The sequence below is a fragment of the Emys orbicularis genome, chromosome 1 (assembly GCF_028017835.1).
Source record: "Emys orbicularis isolate rEmyOrb1 chromosome 1, rEmyOrb1.hap1, whole genome shotgun sequence".
NCBI classification, from domain to species: domain Eukaryota; kingdom Metazoa; phylum Chordata; order Testudines; family Emydidae; genus Emys; species Emys orbicularis.
In genome coordinates this window covers 150932940-150951980 of record NC_088683.1, presented here as the reverse complement: position 1 = coordinate 150951980, position 19041 = coordinate 150932940, and the positions used below count along the sequence as shown (strand labels likewise).

The 19041-nt window shown below is 44.8% G+C and overlaps 1 protein-coding gene across 1 annotated transcript in view; it reads left to right on the top strand.

The window, feature by feature from the left end:
* The first annotated feature begins 428 nt into the window (after positions 1–428).
* Positions 429–19041, top strand: part of CD163L1 (CD163 molecule like 1) — a 40801-nt gene continuing 22188 nt past the window's right edge. Inside the window, exons 1-4 of the mRNA XM_065408724.1 lie at positions 429–642; positions 11738–12052; positions 13330–13644; positions 16376–16693. Coding sequence (XP_065264796.1) covers positions 429–642; positions 11738–12052; positions 13330–13644; positions 16376–16693 — 1162 coding nt within the window. The remainder of the gene's footprint in view (positions 643–11737; positions 12053–13329; positions 13645–16375; positions 16694–19041) is intronic.

The following is a 19041-nucleotide window of genomic DNA, read 5'->3' as shown; positions in this document are numbered from 1 at the left end:
ATATATATATATATATATATATATATATATATATATATATATATATATGTATAGTCTTTTGTCTGGTGAAAAAAATTTCCCTGGAACTTAACCTAACCGCTAACCCCCCTTCCTCCCACCCCCGATTTACATTAATTCTTATGGGGAAATTGGATTCACTTAACATCGTTTCACTTAAAGTAGCATTTTTCAGGAACATAACTACAACATTAAGCGAGGAGTTACAGTATTATATTCTTCAAATACTACTTGATTAGTCCATTAGTAATAATAATGGGGATGTGGCTCTCTCCAATAACGCTGTCCTGATTCTACTTGAAGGTGGAGCTGCTGATCTGAAGCTGGTCAATGGAAGCAACCCATGTGCTGGGAGAGCGATGATTAAGATTGGTGAACTGAGCGTCATTCTGTGTTCTACTGTCTCACGTATGAAACATGCCGCAGTAGCTTGCAAACACTTGGGATGTGGTTCTGTAGTTAGTGTCCATAGTGCTGCCCACTTTGGAGAAGATTCCACACCATACTTGGTGGTAGGAGATGTTTGTCATGGGAGTGAGTCAGCAATCTGGGACTGCAGATTTGAAACCCGGACTATAAAGTCAACATGCGCTCATCCTTCCATTGCTGGAGTGACCTGCTCAGGTAAGAAATCAGCCCATCCTTCTACTTGCCATGTGAAAAAAGGGATTGAATCCAGAGTTTGTTCCATTCCCACAAACTAATGTAGAAGTGGGTAAATATGATCAAATCCTGAAATTATTACTCTCATGTTATAGTGAGCAAATCCCTATGTAATTCCCAACCCAGATATCATAGATTCATAGATTCTAGGACTGGAAGGGACCTCGAGAGGTCATCGAGTCCAGTCCCCTGCCCTCATGGCAGGACCAAATACTGTCTAGATCATTCCTGATAGACATTTATCTAACCTACTCTTAAATATCTCAAGAGGTGGAGATTCCACAACCTCCCTAGTCAATTTTTTCCAGTGTTTAACCACCCTGACAGTTAGGAACTTTTTCCTAATGTCCAACCTAAACCTCCCTTGCTGCAGTTTAAGCCCATTGTTTCTTGTTCTATCCTTAGAGGCTAAGGTGAAGAAGTTTTCTCCCGCCTCCTTATGACACCCTTTTAGATACCTGAAAACTGCTATCATGTCCCCTCTCAGTCTTCTCTTTTCCAAACTAAACAAACCCAATTCTTTCAGCCTTCCTTCATAGGTCATGTTCTCAAGACCTTTAATCATTCTTGTTGCTCTTCTCTGGACCCTCTCCAATTTCTCCACATCATTCTTGAAATGCGGTGCCCAGAACTGGACACAATACTCCAGTTGAGGCCTAACCAGCGCAGAGTAGAGCGGAAGAATGTCTCTTGTGTCTTGCTCACAACACACCTGTTAATACATCCCAGAATCATGTTTGCTTTTTTTGAAACAGCATCACACTGTTGACTCATATTTAGCTTGTGGTCCACTATAACCCCTAGATCCCTTTCTGCCATATTCCTTCCTAGACCGTCTCTTCCCATTCTGTATGTGTGAAACTGATTTTTCCTTCCTAAGTGGAGCACTTTGCATTTGTCTTTGTTAAACTTCATCCTGTTTACCTCAGACCATTTCTCCAATTTGTCCAGATCATTTTGAATTATGACCCTGTCCTCCAAAGCAGTTGCAATCCCTCCCAGTTTGGTATCATTTGCAAACTTAATAAGCGTACTTTCTATGCCAATATATAAGTCGTTAATGAAGATATTGAACAGAGCCGGTCCCAAAACAGACCCCTGCGGAACCCCACTTGTTATGCCTTTCCAGCAGGATTGGGAACCATTAATAACAACTCTCTGAGTACGGTTATCCAGCCAGTTATGCACCCACCTTATAGTAGCCCCATCTAAATTGTATTTGCCTAGTTTATCGATAAGAATATCATGCGAGACCGTATCAAATGCCTTACTAAAGTCTAGGTATACCACATCCACAGCTTCTCCCTTATCCACAAGACTCGTTATCCTATCAAAGAAAGCTATCAGATTGGTTTGACATGATTTGTTCTTTACAAATCCATGCTGGCTATTCCCTATCACCTTACCACCTTCCAAGTGTTTGCAGATGATTTCCTTAATTACTTGCTCCATTATCTTCCCTGGCACAGAAGTTAAACTAACTGGGCTGTAGTTTCCTGGGTTGTTTTTATTTCCCTTTTTATAGATGGGCACTATATTTGCCCTTTTCCAGTCTTCTGGAATCTCTCCCGTCTCCCATGATTTTCCAAAGATAATAGCTAGAGGCTCAGATACCTCCTCTATTAGCTCCTTGAGTATTCTAGGATGCATTTCATCAGGCTCTGGTGACTTGCAGGCATCTAACTTTTCTAAGTGATTTTTAACTTGTTCTTTTTTTATTTTATCTGCTAAATCTACCCTCTTCCCATTAGCATTCACTATGTTAGGCATGCCTTCAGACTTCTCGGTGAAGACCGAAACAAAGAAGTCATTAAGCATCTCTGCCATTTCCAAGTTTCCTGTTACTGTTTCTCCCTCTTCACTGAGCAATGGGCCTACCCTGTCTTTGGTCTTCCTCTTGCTTCTAATGTATTGCTAAAAAGTCTTCTTGTTTCCCTTTATTCCTGTAGCTAGTTTGAGCTCATTTTGTGCCTTTGCCTTTCTAATCTTGCCCCTGCATTCCTGTGTTGTTTGCCTATATTCATCCTTTGTAATCTTTCCTAGTTTCCATTTTTTATATGGTTCCTTTTTATTTTTTAGATCATGCAAGATCTCGTGGTTAAGCCAAGGTGGTCTTATGCCACATTTTCTATCTTTCCTAACCAGCGGAATAGCTTGCTTTTGGGCCCTTAATAGTGTCCCTTTGAAAAACTGCCAACTCTCCTCAGTTGTTTTTCCCCTCAGTCTTGATTCCCATCGGACCTTACCTATCAGCTCTCTGAGCTTACCAAAATCCGCCTTCCTGAAATCCATTGTCTCTATTTTGCTGTACTCCCTTCTACCCTTCCTTAGAATTGCAAACTCTATGATTTCATGATCACTTTCACCCAAGCTGCCTTCTACTTTCAAATTCTCAATGCGTTCCTCCCTATTTGTTAAAATCAAGTCTAGAATAGCTTCCCCCCTAGTAGCTTTTTCAACCTTCTGAAATAAAAAGTTGTCTGCAATGCAGTCCAAGAATTTGTTGGATAGTCTGTGCCCCGCTGTGTTATTTTCCCAACATATATTTGGATAGTTGAAGTCCCTCATCACCACCAAATCTTGGGCTTTGGATGATTTTTTTAGTTGTTTAAAAAAAGCCTCATCCACCTCTTCCACTTGGTTAGGTGGCCTGTAGTAGACTCCTAGCATGACATCACCCTTGTTTTTTACTCCTTTTAGCCTAACCCAGAGACTCTCAACATTCCGTCTCCTATGTCCATTTCTACCTCAGTCCAAGTGTGTACATTTTTAATATATAAGGCAACACCTCCTCCCTTTTCCCCCTGTCTATCCTTCCTGAGCAAGCTGTACCCATCCACACCAACATTCCAAACATGTGTTCATATCTTTAGAGTCCCCTTTATTAACCTCACCGCAGTTGTCTCAATGCCACATTTTCCATTTTCCTTTTATGGGTTTCAAATTTATTTTGAATATCCAAACTAGGGAAATTATTGATATTTAATAAGCTATTGTATCTACATATTTAAACTGCCCCTATCACCATGGCATTGGAGTGTCTATGCTGGAAACCCCATAAAATCCTGTTGAGTAATAATGTTTTCAAAGGAAACAGACTCATACTTTTCTCTATACAGCCATTTGAGAGCTTAGAAAGTATCAGGCAATAAGAATTTTTAGTGGCAGAGAGTAGCCAGATCCAACTACAGCGTCATGCAAGGCATTTCCCACTAGAGTCTTGTCTAACCTCATGTCACTCATCTAATGGTATATCTGTTATCTCCCACAGTGTTTATTCCCAACCACCAGAGTGAAATTTAGAGCCTGATTTTTCACTTTTGGGCATATTGTGCATGAATGTAAAATGCTACCAAACCGGAAATCACTCTGTCAGACTGGTCCTGGCATTATATATTCATATTGTAGTCATGGAGTACAGGTATAGATGACACAAGCTGCACGGAAGTGGGGAATCAGGCCCTTAATTTTTAGTTCTTGGCCATTGCTCCTTGTCTTCCTCCTTGTCTTTTCTTGTCTCCTTTCTTCCTCCCTGATCTTTTTACTCTCATATTTTCATTAGTTTCTGTGACATTCGGGGTGCAATCCAGACCAGGGAGGGGCCTTACAATGCCTTGCTGCAGTAGCTCCCACCTGGGCTGCTCACTAACAACCTGCTAGCATGCAGGTCACAATCTGACTGTGTGTGTGTAACTTGCACATTTGGGTTACACTCTGGCTTTTACCAGCCTTGGTATTTCTGCAAGGTGACCCCAACACACTCCCAGTCCCAGATTTTCCCCAAAAATGTATGTTCTATACTGTCAAGCCCTCTCTTGGACAGTCCAGAGATATTAGGTCCATTGTCTCTTTTAGGGATCAATACACAACAACTTGCCACCTTAAATGGAGTTACCCAGACAATTTAACTTAAACACACTGGAGTAGATTCAATTAAAGAATAAACAAGTTCATTAACTACAAAGAGATGGATTTTAAGTGAGTACAGGTAATGAGGCATAAAGGCTAGAAATGGTTACAAGAAAATAAAGAAAAAAACTCTTTGTAGTGCCTAATGTAACAAACTACACTTGATTCAAAGTCAAGTCCTCACCACATGCTTCTGATAGCATTACAGACCAAACTTTTCAGGTCAGGACCCCTCCCCCAAAGTCCAACGGCTGTTTGTTTTTCTTCTTAGGTACAAAGAGGGAGATGGACAGGAAGAGAGATACCCAGGGGTGTTTGCCCTTCACTTATATAGTTCAGCCCCCCTCATAAAATTCTGTCCAGATGAGCAGAAGGAAACATGGAGTCTAGTGAGGAAAGAGGCTTCATGTTGTTTTTTTCACTTGTGTGTTCTGAGATGCAGATTTTGTCTCCTTTATTTTCTCCCCTGCTGTCTGAGGACTCTGTTTACAGCTTATATGTAAATTGAGGTAACTGCACATCCCTTTGTTTAAGACTTACTTGACCAGTTGTGCCTAATCGGACCATGGGAATTTGAACATGCCCCTTTAACATCATACAGGGGGGATTTCATAACTTCACACATAATCATGCTACACACATTTCACCATGATATTATTGCCCAGTGAGTTATTAGTTTCCAAATGATACCTCAGAAGGCATATTTTATACAAAGATTATTACAATAGAGTGTAGGGTGTGATTACAGGGGTGCATTTGGCCACAGTTTCCCTTTCCCCCAGTCCACAGTGTGTCTGCATAGTCTCACTCCTTATAACATTTTCTGATTTATCAGTATCTATCATAAAATGGAGTGATCAGAATTCACCAAATTCCTGTTGTGGTTGTGCAAGGGCTGAGTAAAATTGCATAATTACATCTAGTATGGGAAGGGTCTCCTGTGCAATACACCCTCCGCTGGACATAGAAATATTCTTTGAGTACACAATGTGACAGACAAAGACATTGGCACCTGATGTTGTACTAACACATGTGGCCTCTCTCCTGAGGTATGGCCTTTTCTCTCCCTGACACTTACTATCACCAATATTTTGAGTGGCTTTCCCCCTCTCCTCACATAGGTTGGGTCCTGGGTTCTTTTTCTTGGTGCCTGGCGGCACCACTCAGATGATTGTTCACTGTACCAGGTACACAGGCATGCTGTCCTTTGAGAAAATCAGCACTAATACCACTATCTGGAAAGGAGTATAAAGCACAGTGCACAGGAGAGAATCAAGTAAATAAAACAAATCCCAGCAAAGGAAGGACACATAAATAATAACAGCATAGCGGTGATGGTAACTTTATTGTGAACAGGAAACTAGGATCAAGGGAAGGAAAAGGTTAAGTTAACTAATCTATATATAATATAACAGTAACGTACCCATCTATGCCATGCCAAGAGTCCTATGCCATTGTGATTATAAAGTTAACTCAACCAATTGCCACCTCTACCCTACAGCTAATTTTCATGCAACAATTTAATTGGTTGTAATGAGTCAGTGATACAAGAGGGACAGCACACATGGTGGGTTCCTTGGCCCAAATGCCACTGTTCTTCAAAGGTTGATTTGCCACCCATACAACTCACCACAAACTACCCAAGGAAACTGACACACCCAAACAAATCAACACAGATTTCCCAGCACAACACAACCCATGCACAAATCAACACAACCACCCACAGAACACACAATAACATCAAACACACACAACTCTCACCTTAACACACACCCCTCATTCAACACCCGCACAAATCAGTACAAATTTCCCAGCACAACATTCATACTCAGCCACCCTCATTCATAAAACCAGTAACTTGAGTGGCAAAATTGCTGGTCATCTCCAGTAATAAGTAAGCCTATTCTCCAGAATTTAACACTTATAAGTTCCTCCAAACCCCAACTGTCTGCCTGGCACCTTCCCAAGGCAGACAGTATGGCTGAGTTTGTGTATCCTGGTATAGTGTGTTCACCGCTGCAGCACTGGCCAGATTACATAAAAGTCCCCTTAACTTTTCTTCATCCCTGAATGGGGCAGGATCATGTCCTGGATCCAACCAGGCTTGCTATTCCCTGGTCTGGAATCCTCCTAAAGTCTCAGTTGGTTATCAGTAGCCAGTCCCAGACTGGATCTCTCTCTCCAGATGCTGGTACTGCCTCTCTTCCAGCTTCCAAACTAAAACTCTCTGTGTAAAATCAGTCTGCCTCGTCGCTGGGAGCTGTGCAGCTGTGGCTTGTCATAGGTTCAGTGCACTGCTCATCCAGATCCCCCATGCAGAAGCCTCCCTGTTGGCCTTGGCAAAGGTTTTTAGTTCCTTCTGTCCCCACCCCTAACTCCAAGCAGGCTGGGAATGGGGTCAGGGGGCTCTAGTAGCCATTATAGCTGTAGTCCTTTAGGATAAGGCCCTCCAGAGGCTGAATCCTGAACTCCAGGAGCTGGCAACGGTAAGTGGGGATTACACACAAATAAAAGCCTGCAGGACTCTGTGGAATATGTGAGCTGCTAGTGCTGCTGCTAGGTGAGCAGGAGGCTGGCAGCTGAGTGCTCTCCTGGCCTGGCTGGACCCTTTGCACAGCTCATGCTCTAAAGCCAGACATGGGCAAAGTATGAGCTGGTGCAGATCCCAGAAAGGGAAACAGGTGAGATAGATGGAAGAGGCGATTCAGGCTCCAGCAGCTCTGGTAGGACAGGCTCGGATTCTAAAACATGACCTCTGTGCCTGCTAGAGATGTAGGCGAGGGGTGGGACCAAAAATATCATTCTCTCCTCACAGCTGCAGTGGTACCAACTCTTTCCATTTTGTTTTGTGTCATAGTTTAAAAGGAAGTTTCTAGCCTTTGTGGGTGGGTTGAAAAGTTTGAACAAGTGACCCCTAAAGGCTCAGAAACAAGAAGGCAAAGCAGAACCCCCCCATGTTCTATTTTCTAAAATCTCTGTGCCTTTCACTACATGTCCCTCTGCACATGCTATGGCCGCTGGGATCTCATCTGCAAGGGCCCTGCCCCCTCCACATTTAGTCCCTCTTAGAGCCCAGAGTTGCCCACTCTTGCAATTTTTTCCATAAGTGACACAACTGTGGCTGGTCTGGGGCCCAGTCCTACAATGAGGCAAGAAGCTCCATCTTGAGTCCTCTGATTGGCTGGCTGCCCCCATTTGCCCACCTCCTGGGGTAAAACAACCAATCATAACTGTTTCCGGCAGAGCTCTCTTCCTCGCCCTTTCCCTTCACCAATCTGAAGCCATTTTCATTGGAGGGTGGGGGAGCAAAGAGCCATCAGCTCAGGGCAGCTCTTTCCTCCTATTTCCCTCCCTTCCTGTGAGCAACAGGCTTCCCCCCGCAGCACTGGCCTGGGAGGGGGCAGAGCTCCCTGGAGGAGCAGAGTTGAGGCTAGGGAGCTGAACTGAGGGGTGGCACCTGGGGGGGAACAGAACTGATGGGTGGCTGGGTAGGGACAGAACTATTTGCTGGGCAGGGGACAGGCAGATGCGGGGGTGAGAGCTCCTGCAGTCGGGGCCAAAATCATCTTACCCAGTACAGTGGGGAGAGTGGGCAACACTAATTATCTCACATACCATGCTGTCTCCAGTGAATCTGTTTAATTTGAATAACATTGCCCTATTTCTTCTCCCCTTCCCTTAAACTTTCTGTACCTGTCTCTCTGTCCTTGGAAGATGTACTCCCTGTAGCAGGAACTTTCCCTTCTAGAATGTCTGGAAAGCATCTAGCACACCGTTCATGCTACCATAACCTAATAACAATAATTATTACTATTTATTAATAATAATAATTATTAATTAATAATATTAATATTATTTCATAATTAATAATTAATTTATAATAATAATAAATAAATACATTTGCACCCTCAATTCACATTTGGGAAGAGGAGTGTTCTTCTCTGTCTCCTAAAATCATGCCCATTCTTGCAATTAAAGTTTGCCTCCCCTGATGTTAGGCTCAGACCCATTCATATTGCCAAATCCTGAGGCCCTTACACATTTTTTCTTCTCAGTCTTTACTCTGGTAAAATTTCTTTTGGCTTTAATACAAATTTGCCTTTGTTTTCAGTAAGGACTAAGTAAGAACAAAGTCAGGAGTTTAGGTTGTAGCTCATGGTGAAAGACGGCAAATTGACAGCCAAAGCATAATTATGAAGGTGTTGGGGAGTCCTGTGGCACCTTTAAGACTAGCAGATGTATTGGACCATAAGCTTTCGTGGGTGAATACCCACTTCGTCAGACACGTCAGACGCATGCATCTGACGAAGTGGGTATTCACCCACAAAAGCTTATGCTCCAATACATCTGTTAGTCTTAAAGGTGCCTGTGACAATGCGGTTCTGGCGGAACCCAACTGAGAGTGCCAACTCAGGACAAATTGCTCAAACAGGGCAGTTACATCCCAAGGCTGGGGTTTTTCCACCTCTAAGGCAAACCAAACCAGCCAGACTAAGAGGACTTCGGTCTCACCCCACTGGCTAACCGCAAGTCTCACAAGCAATCTCCTTAGACACTCCAGTTTCCCAGTATCACCACCAGTGCCACTCGTTATGGGGACAAATGGTTATGAAAACCAAGACCCCAGTAAAAGAAAAAGGTTCTCCTGATCCCAAAGGACCAAGCCCCAGACCCAGGTCAATATACAAATCAGATCTTACCCACAAATCACGCTGTTGCCAATCCTTTAGAATCTAAAAACTAAAGGTTTATTCATAAAAGGAAAAAGATAGAGATGAGAGCTAGAATTGGTTAAGTGGAATCAATTACATACAGTAATGGCAAAGTTCTTGGTTCAGGCTTGCAGCAGCGATAGAATAAACTGCAGGTTCAAATCAAGTCTCTGGAATACATCCCCCGCTGGGATGGGTCCTCAGTCCTTTGTTCAAAGCTTCAGCTTGTAGCAAAGTTCCTCCAGAGGTAAGAAGCACGATTGAAAACAAGATGGAGATGAGGCATCAGCCTTATATAGTCTTTTCCAGGTGTAAGAACACCTCTTTGTCCTTACTGTGGAAAATTACAGCAAAATGGAGTCTGGAGTCACATGGGCAAGTTCCTGCATACTTTGCTGAGTCTCAAGGCATATTTGCCTTCTCTCAATGGGTCCATTGTATAGCTGATGGTCCTTAATGGGCCATCAAGCAGGCTAGGCAGAGCTAACACCAGTTTGTCTGGGATGTCACCCAGCAGCATAGCATAAGTTTGAAATACAGACAGTATAGAGCCAATATTCATAACTTCAACTACAAAATTGATACACACATATAGACAGCCTAATCATAACCAGTAAACCATAACCTTGTCTTAGACACCCCATTTGACCCCCTTTATACAAGATTTGGGTGCCACTACAGGACCTTGGTTGCAACAATGATCTATATGGTCCCAGATTATATCAATAACGTCACAGTGCCACAGGACTCTGTTGCTTTTTACAGATCCAGACTAACACGGCTACCCCTCTGATACTATGAAGGTGTTGGTAGCAGCTCCACAGTTATTATTATTAGTTACTTGTATAGCTTCTTGAGGCCCCAGATGAGATCAGAGCCCAGTGTACTTGGCACTGTACAAATGCAAAGTAATAGTCAGTCTCTGCCTCAGAGTCTGAATGGAAAAGACAGACAAAAACCAGAGAAAAAAGCTGAGGCCCAGAAAGGTGAAATGAGTAGTCCGAGGTCAGACAGCAGGTTAGTGGCAGTGCTAACCTGGAGCACGGGGCCACAGGACAAGTGCAACCTCCCACAGGGAATATCTCCAATGCAGAGTGCCCTTACATCAGGGTCAGAGCCAGCTAGTTATGCACTGCCACCGCCTCTGTATCAGTATTATTTAATCGCAGCAGCAGGAATAAGGCAGAACAAGTTTTTACACAACAAATATGTTTTTATCTTACCTAAAGCTTAGCATCTCCCTTAAAACTTAGGCAGGTCCAGCTGCTTAAAAGTTAAGACCCATCCTCCAGGGCCTGTCTCTGTGTCAGTTTGCTCCCCTTGAGCAGTAACTTGACCACTTCCTCTGCCTGCTCTTCAGGAACACTCTTTTTATCCATTTCAAAGCATTTTGTTCCAGTTTACCACCTGGATCTCCCCCCACTTCACTAGCCAACAAGCTGATCGCAGCATGGACAGTGTTAAAACTTCAAAGGTGTTGTCAGCTGTATTGTCTTCTGAATATCAGTAAATGAGTTATCTAAAACACTGTCTTGTTTCTTGTGGAAACAAACCATCCAGGTCTGATTTAACCCTCAGGGTATGCATAGACAGCAAAAAAGTGTATTCTTAACATGGGTTAGCTAACCCCCATTAGTTAACTCTAATTAAAATATCAGTGAAAACATGGCAACTTGCCTTTTAACTCAGGTTAGCAGTTCAAATTCAACCTCAGGCTGCCCTAGGCTTGATTTGAACTGCTAATCTGAGGCCAGGTCTATACTACGGGTATAACTACATTGCTCATAGGTGTGAAAAATCCATATCCCTGAGAGACCTAGTTATACCGACCTTAACCCTCCGTGTAGACAGTGCTATGCTGGTGGGAGAGCTTCTCCTGCGGATGTAGCTATCACCTCTTGTGGAGGTGGCGTAACTAAGCTGACAGGAGAGCTCTCTCCCTTCGGCTTAGAGTGTCTTCATCAAAGCACTACAGCTGCATCCGTGCAGTTGTGCTGATGCAGCATTTGTAGTATAGACCTGCCCTGAGTTAAAAGCTGAACTGGTGTGTCCTCACTGCTATTTAACCCAAGTTAGCTAAACTGAATTAAGAACATACCTCTTCTTGGAGTACCCTTAGTAATCCTGTAGCAGACAACACAACAAGCAAACAAGCAAAGCTTCATAAAATAATACAGGCCTCTCTCACATCCTTCACAATTAGTTAAAAACCACTGACAGTAGCGTTCGTTTCTAAATAGTGACACAAAGGTCCATATTTCAAGAACAGATATTTAAGTACAGGTTCTGTATTTTTTTAATGTATCATAGCTATAATCCATAATTTCTAAACATTGTTATGAAAAGTTTGAAAAACATGTCTATCTACTGAAAGGTGTAGTGGCGAGTATGGAGTGTAAGTGTAACCTTCATTGATGGATTGATTGACTCTCTAGGCTACTCACAGCCTCGGCTGGTGGGAGGAGACAATCCCTGCTCAGGACGTGTGGAAATAAGACATGGTGAAACATGGGCTACACTCTGTGATGCACACTTTGATATCAAAGCTGCCAGTGTTATCTGTAATGAATTAGAGTGTGGAAGAGCTTTATCTACCCCAGGAGGAGCTCACTTTGGAGAAGGACACGGGCTGATCTGGACTGAAGAGTTGCAGTGTGTGGGGAATGAGTCACACCTTGCGTACTGTCCCAGGAGATCACATGTGAATCAGACATGCTCACATGCAAATGATGCCAGTGCCATATGCTCACGTAAGAATTCAGCATGATTTCTTTAAAATCCCAGTGTTGTGTATTCTAGAGTATAGTGCAACAATAAAACAATCTCACTCTGTAGGGAGCTGGGAAAATAGGGTGCCATCAGCTTCTGGTAAAACTCAAACAATAAGAAAGGGATCAATCACCCCTGACTTCCCGTACAGAAAGCTGGCTAGATCGTCGGGCTCAACGGGTAGTGATCAATGGCTCCATGTCTAGTTCGTAGCCGGTATCAAGCGGAGTGCCCCAAGGGTCGGTCCTGGGGCCAGTTTTGTTCAATTTCTTCATTAATGATCTAGAGGATGGTGTGGACTGCACCCTCAGCAAGTTTGCAGATAACACTAAACTGGGAGGAGTGGTAGATACGCTGGAGGGTAGGGATAGGATACAGAGGGACCTAGACAAATTAGAGGATTGGATCAAAAGAAATCTGATGAGGTTCAAGAAGGACAAGTGCAGAGTCCTTCACTTAGGACGGAAGAATCCCATGCACTGCTACAGACTAGGGACCAAATGGTTAGGTAGCAGTTCTGCAGAAAAGGACCTAGGGGTTACAGTGGACGAGAAGCTGGATATGAGTCAACAGTGTGCCCTTGTTGCGAAGAAGGCTAACGGCACTTTGGGCTGTATAAGTAGGGGCATTGCCAGCAAATCGAGGGACATGATCGTTCCCCTCTATTCGACATTGGTGAGGCCTCATCTGGAGTACTGTGTCCAGTTTTGGGCCCCACACTACAAGAAGGATGTGGAAAAATTGGAGAGAGTCCAGTGGAGGGCAACAAAAATGATTAGGGGGCTGGAGCACATGAGTTATGAGGAGAGGCTGAGGGAACTGGGATTGTTTAGTCTGCAGAAGAGAAGAATGGGGGAGAGGGGGATTTGATAGCTGCTTTCAACTACCTGAAAGGGGGTTCCAAAGAGGATGGATCTAGACTGTTGTCAGTGGTAGCAGATGACAGAACAAGTTGCAATGGAGGTTTAGGTTGGATATTAGGAAAAACTTTTTCACTAGGAGGGTGGTGAAGCATTGGAATGGGTTACCTAGGGAGGTGGTGGAATCTCCTTCCTTAGAGGTTTTTAAGGTCAGGCTTGACAAAGCCTTGGCTGGGATGATTTAGTTGGGGATTGGTCTTGCTTTGAACAGGGGGTTGGACTAGATGACCTCCTGAGGTCCCTTCCAACCCTGATATTCTATGGTTCTATGATACTTAGCGATTTAGTATAAATTGCTCCAAGGCTCCCTCTCTAAACCCCTTCTCCTTTCTCCCCAGGGCACTCAGGGTTCCAGCTGGTGAACGGCAACACAGCGTGCTCAGGGAGGGTGGAGATCCAGGTTCGTGGTGTCTGGGGAACTGTCTGTGATTCACACTGGGATCTATCAGATGCCAACGTTCTCTGTCATCAGCTCAACTGTGGGTTCGCTGTATCGACTCCAGGAGGAGGGCATTTTGGGAAAGGAACAGGCTCTGTCTGGACAGACACATTTCACTGTAAAGGGACTGAACCCCATTTGGGCCATTGCCCTGTGACTGCCCTGGGTGCATCTCCGTGCCCACATGACAATGATGCCAGTGTGATTTGCTCAGGTAAGTGCAGCAGAAATGTTGGATTAATGACACCTGCCCCTCAGTGTCCGACACTGCCCTCCAGAGCACAGGGAGAGGAAGAATGATCTAGGATCAAGGATTATGCAATAAAATAGAAATCCCTGTATTCCCAACTTCAGCAACGTTGCCTACCAGACCATTTATCATGGAAGATACATGACTGAACAAGAAGAATAGGAACATCAGCCACCAACAGAAAGGAGCAGCTAGGACAGGGCTAGAATTCATCAGACTGGTACAGAGAGTGCCCCAGTGGCTGCCCCACTGTACTGGGTAAGATGATTTTGGCCCCGGCTGCAGGAGCTCTCACCCTGACATCTGCCTGTGCCCTGCCCAGCAAATAGTTCTGTCCCTACCCAGCCACCCATCAGTTCTGTTCCCTCCCAGGTGCCACCCCTCAGGTCAGCCCCCCAGCCTCAACTCTGCTCCTCTTCATGATGCAGAGTGAATCATCTAGTCCAATCCCCTGCTAAAAGCAGGACCAACACCAACTAAATCATCCCAGCCAGGGCTTTGTCAAGCCGGGCCTTAAAAACCTCTAAGGATGGAGATTCCACCACCTCCCTAGGTAACCCATTCCAGTGCTTCACCAACCTCCTAGTAAAATAGTGTTTCCTAATATCCAACCTAGACCACCCCCACTGCAAATTGAGACCATTGCTTCTTGTTCTGTCAAGAAACAAAGCTATGAAACATTAAATGATTTTTAGACTGGTGAACCCCTTTGTACTTTAAGGTGCACCCTCAACTGGTTTACTTTAAATTAGACAGTGAAAATGGTCCTTTACCACAGATTTGAATGGGCAACATAGAAGCCAATACTCATTTGTTAGGATAAGTTAGGAGGGTGGCCAAAATTATAAAAGAAACTCAGTCCCAACCATAAGTATGCAGTGGCTGCCACCGCACCATATTTTGGAGCTATTAGTTCATTTCTTTGTGTTAAAATCAAGACTAACAAAAAAAACAAACTATGTGGGACCATATACTAGAGTTTCCCCATCGTAAAGAGGGTTTCTCTCTCTCTCTCTCTTCTGTTCTTTCTAGAGATTTTGGCACAAAGACTCACTGGTCACTGTTCTCCAGAGCACCTTGGATTGTTTCCTTAATCACCACAAGCCATTAACATCCCTTGGCCAAACTCCCTTAGATAAGTCACAACACCCATTTGCCTACTCAAGTACCATTCTCTGTCTTCAAGGTATTTAAGTCTCACTGAGACCATAGACCTGATTCTCAGTCACTCCATTCCTGCACTTGGGTGGCAGGGAAGGCAGCTTTAAGCCCCATTTACATTCTTTATTCTGGTGCCATGTAGGGCCTTGCCCAGACCCTGGTGTAACTAAGAGCAGATTCAGGGCTGTTCTAAGTTGTACTTTTCTCCCCATAGTCTACAGCAGAGAATAGCTGTATTGTTGTGCACTGTGGGCACACTGTGGGCACACTCTGATCAAACTATGAGGGTTCTTGAGGAACCCAGGGCACCTAGTGGCCTCTTGCCTCTAGCAAGAGGTTGCCTTGTCCATGGGTGTTAGATCCCTAACACCACCAGCCTGTTAGTCACTCAAACACTCTCCTCTGGGCTATGTCAGCCATGTCTTTGCCTTGCAGGTTAACAAGAGATGCATCCTAGTATCCAAGTCCCTTTGAATTATTCCCCTGTGATATCCAGCCCCTGACACTGGCTACTCACAGAAGTCCCAGATTCTCCAAAAGTGCAATGTGCCCCAGTTTACTGGTTTTAATGTAAACTCCTGTATAACACACAGCACTTGTAAGCACTTATAATAAAACAGGATAAAATTTATTTAAGAAAGAAAGTTCACTAGAAACAAGAGAGAGTGGTGAAAACAAATGGTTACAATATAAAACAAAATCATAAAACACAACCTAAGGCCTACACTTATCAACAGTTACCTTTCCTATCTAAAATATAGGTTTCCCGGAAAAGTTAAGTCTGTTACAGTGCTGTCTGGCTTCACAGGAATCAGGATCCAAACTTGTACAAACAGTGTCTCCTCAGTGACAGGATCCAGAATGCCTCTCCCACTCTGTGTTATACTGAACCAGTCTTTTGTCTATATTCATTGGCAGGATGATTCCCTGCTGTTGTATTGTTCCTTTTTTTACCTTTTTTACCTCTGTATTGGTTTTGATTGTTTGCAGTCATCTCTGATGGTTTTCCGTTGATAGTCTGGGAATGGAGCAATTGAGCCTTGCATTACCTCACCGGCTAACCAGGGAGGGGCGACAGCTCCTGCCTGCTTGAATGGGCCGTCACTGAGACCTGTTATCCCTGGTGACTAACTTTTACTGCCAGTCTGTAAAGTCTACATTCAATATACTTCCATGATTCCTTAAATGTTACCTGCACATACATCTCATAATGGTTCTGAGTCGTGATAAAGTTATGAGCTTTCTGTAGATACTTACCTGTTACCCCTTATGGATAAATTCCCTACAAGATGTGTGTTTGGTGTAGTGAGTTTGTCAGGTCTGAGGACAGAATTTCAAAGGACTGGGGAGCCTTTGCTAAGGGATCTCTGTGTCACACACGCCACTGCCATACATGATCACTACCTCCTTGTGACACATGCAGATGCCTGTATCAATGCAATGATTTGAATATGGGTGATTTAATTCACTGAGCTACTATAGTTTGTATTGTTCCTAATGTGCACTGTCTGTTTCCCATCTCTCCTGGGCCCAGGTCATTCGGAATCACTCAGACTGTTGAATGGAGAGAGCCGCTGTGATGGGAGAGTCGAGATTTCCCTCCATGGTGTGTGGGGCAGAGTGCTGGATGACCAGTGGGACATGAACGATGCCAGTGTGGTGTGCAGGCAGCTCCAGTGCGGAGTTACTGAGAAAGCTTATAACCCCCCTAAGTCTGGGCGAGGAACGGGCCCTGTGGGGCTGAGAAGTGTCCAGTGTGCAGGAAATGAGACTCGTCTGACTCTCTGCAACATCTCCGCATTTGAGAGAGCCCAGGCAGGAATTACTGAGGATGCTGGTGTCGTTTGTTCAGGTGACTTACTGTAAACATTTTACAAACAGCCTGTCCTTGTCCAATAGGAACATGACCCACCCTGGGACCTGCCTCCACCCCACCTTGTGCTGAGATCTCAAACAGATATGGATTTGAGATTCACATTATGGACTGTCTCCAGTAAAAGTATGTGTGTTATATGCAGAAACAACAGCATAACTACATTAGCAATTAAGTGACGATGCAAAGCAGCAATTCAGCAATTCTGCACAATCCAGCCTGTGCACTGAATGAGCCCCCGCCGGGGCTCGCCGCCCTGCCTCCGGGGCTCCGGCCGCCCTCTCCCCCCCGCGGGGGGGGGGGGCGGCCGGAGGCTTTTTTGCCTGGGGCGGCAAAAAGGCCAGAGCCGGCCCTGGCTGCAGCCATGTCACAATTCTTTTATTCCAGTGTGGATGTACTCTAAGTCTGAGCTGCAGGGAGGCACCAGTCTAGATTGTGCTCCAGGAACTGGGGGAAGAGAGGCATTTCTGTGCCTAACTCTGGTGCAAGGTCCTATCTGGTAGACATGCTCAGAGGACACCTAACTCCATGAACAGCAAAAAGGTGTGTGGGGAGGAAGGAAACAGAAAGGAGGAGTGCCACTTTTATCCCAGTGGTTAACACACTCACCTAGGATGTTGGAAATCCCCAGTTCAAGTCCCCTCTTTCCCTGTTGAGGAGGAGGGATTTGAACAGAGATCTCCTGCCTCTAGGATGAGCACTCTAGGCAATAGAATGATTCTTTCTCTGCCCAATTATATTTATTTAATTAAAGTGGAACAATGTCAATGGGAGAGAGACCCACATCAGGATGTCGTCTCATAGCCCAGTGATGAGAGCCCTGTCCTGAGTGGTAGTAGATCCCTGGAAATAGACAACCTTAACTCTGTCCTGTAATGACACCACACAATAACTTACATTTATGGTTAATGCATAATGGTATCTGCTGTCCCAAAGTAGATTAAACAGATTTCTAAAGACACATTAGATTGTTTCATATTTTCCCCTCATGGTGTCAAGGGAGTGGGATCAGACAGGGGTGTTCACGGGTGTGCTCCTCAGAACTCGAGTGGGTCAGAAACCAGAATTCCCATTCCACAGGAAACTGGGAAATTTTGATTTTTTCCCTCCAAATTAAAATTAAAATTTGAAATTTCACACAAGCAAAAATTCCAAAATTTTGTTTCAGAAAAATTGAAACAACATTTTGTTTTGACCCCATTGGCTTGACTTTTATGTTTATTATAATTGTAATATGACATAATGTAACATAAAAGTAGAAATGATAAAGCAGAAATTAATCACTTCAGCATTATCGAAACAATACATTTTGATAATTTTGACCTAAAACTGAAAAAATCAATACAATTGTTGCAATTTTGTCAAATCATAATTTTCCAATGGAAAATGTTTCTGTCTGAAAAATTCAACTAGTTCTTCTCAGAACCATACTGGGAACCACTCTCCTCTCCCGGCTCTCCGATATGATGCCTCTATGCATGCAGCCTACAGTAGACAGCTTAGTTTCTTGCAGTTGTATCACATTGCACACATGGGTGGCCAGTGATCTGGCCTTTGCGGGAGGCTAGCCCCCAGCCTCTCCCCTTGTGCCCAAGGCCCCGCCCCTTCCCTTGTGACCCCTTTCTCCCTCCCCTTGTGCCTAAGGCCCTGCCCCTCGTCTTTTGCTCCCCCCCAGGAGCCCAGAGCACCCCACCGTGGCCCCTGGCCCTAGCGCCAGGGAGCGGGGGGGGGGGCAAGGCCCCAGCCCCAGAGTGCCAGGCTGTGTGGCTGCAGCGCCCCCAGCCCCAGTGCGCTGGGCAGCGCGGCCCCAGCACCAGCCACTCTGAGTCCCTGCGGGAGGCAGGCCAGCCAGCCCCAGCCAGCCTGGGACAGCCAGGGCAGAGCACTGTGAACCGCAGGAGGGGGCCTGGCCTGGAGGCGGAGCGTGGGCAGAACCACGCTAGGCTGTTTGGGGAGGCATAGCCTCCCCCTGCCTTTGATACTTGCTGCCCATGATTGCAGACTCATATCTATTCTATTTTCCTTTCTTGCCACTAGGTCTCTTTCACTTTTGCTTCTTCTCAGCTGATCCCAATGATTATATGTGCTTCATATTATTTTTCCCCAGACATATTCACTTCCATTTTCCAGAACTGAATCTCATTTTGATTTGCTTATCCAAGGGCCATATAGCAGGGGTGGCTAAACGTACTGGCCTGCCGAGCCACATGTACGATGGTCTTCAGAAGTTCGAGAGCCAGAGCACACCTGCCAGGAGCCAGGGCTTGGGGCTTCAGTCCCACTCCTGCAAAAGCCCCGAGCCTCGGCAGGTGCACCCCACAGGGCTG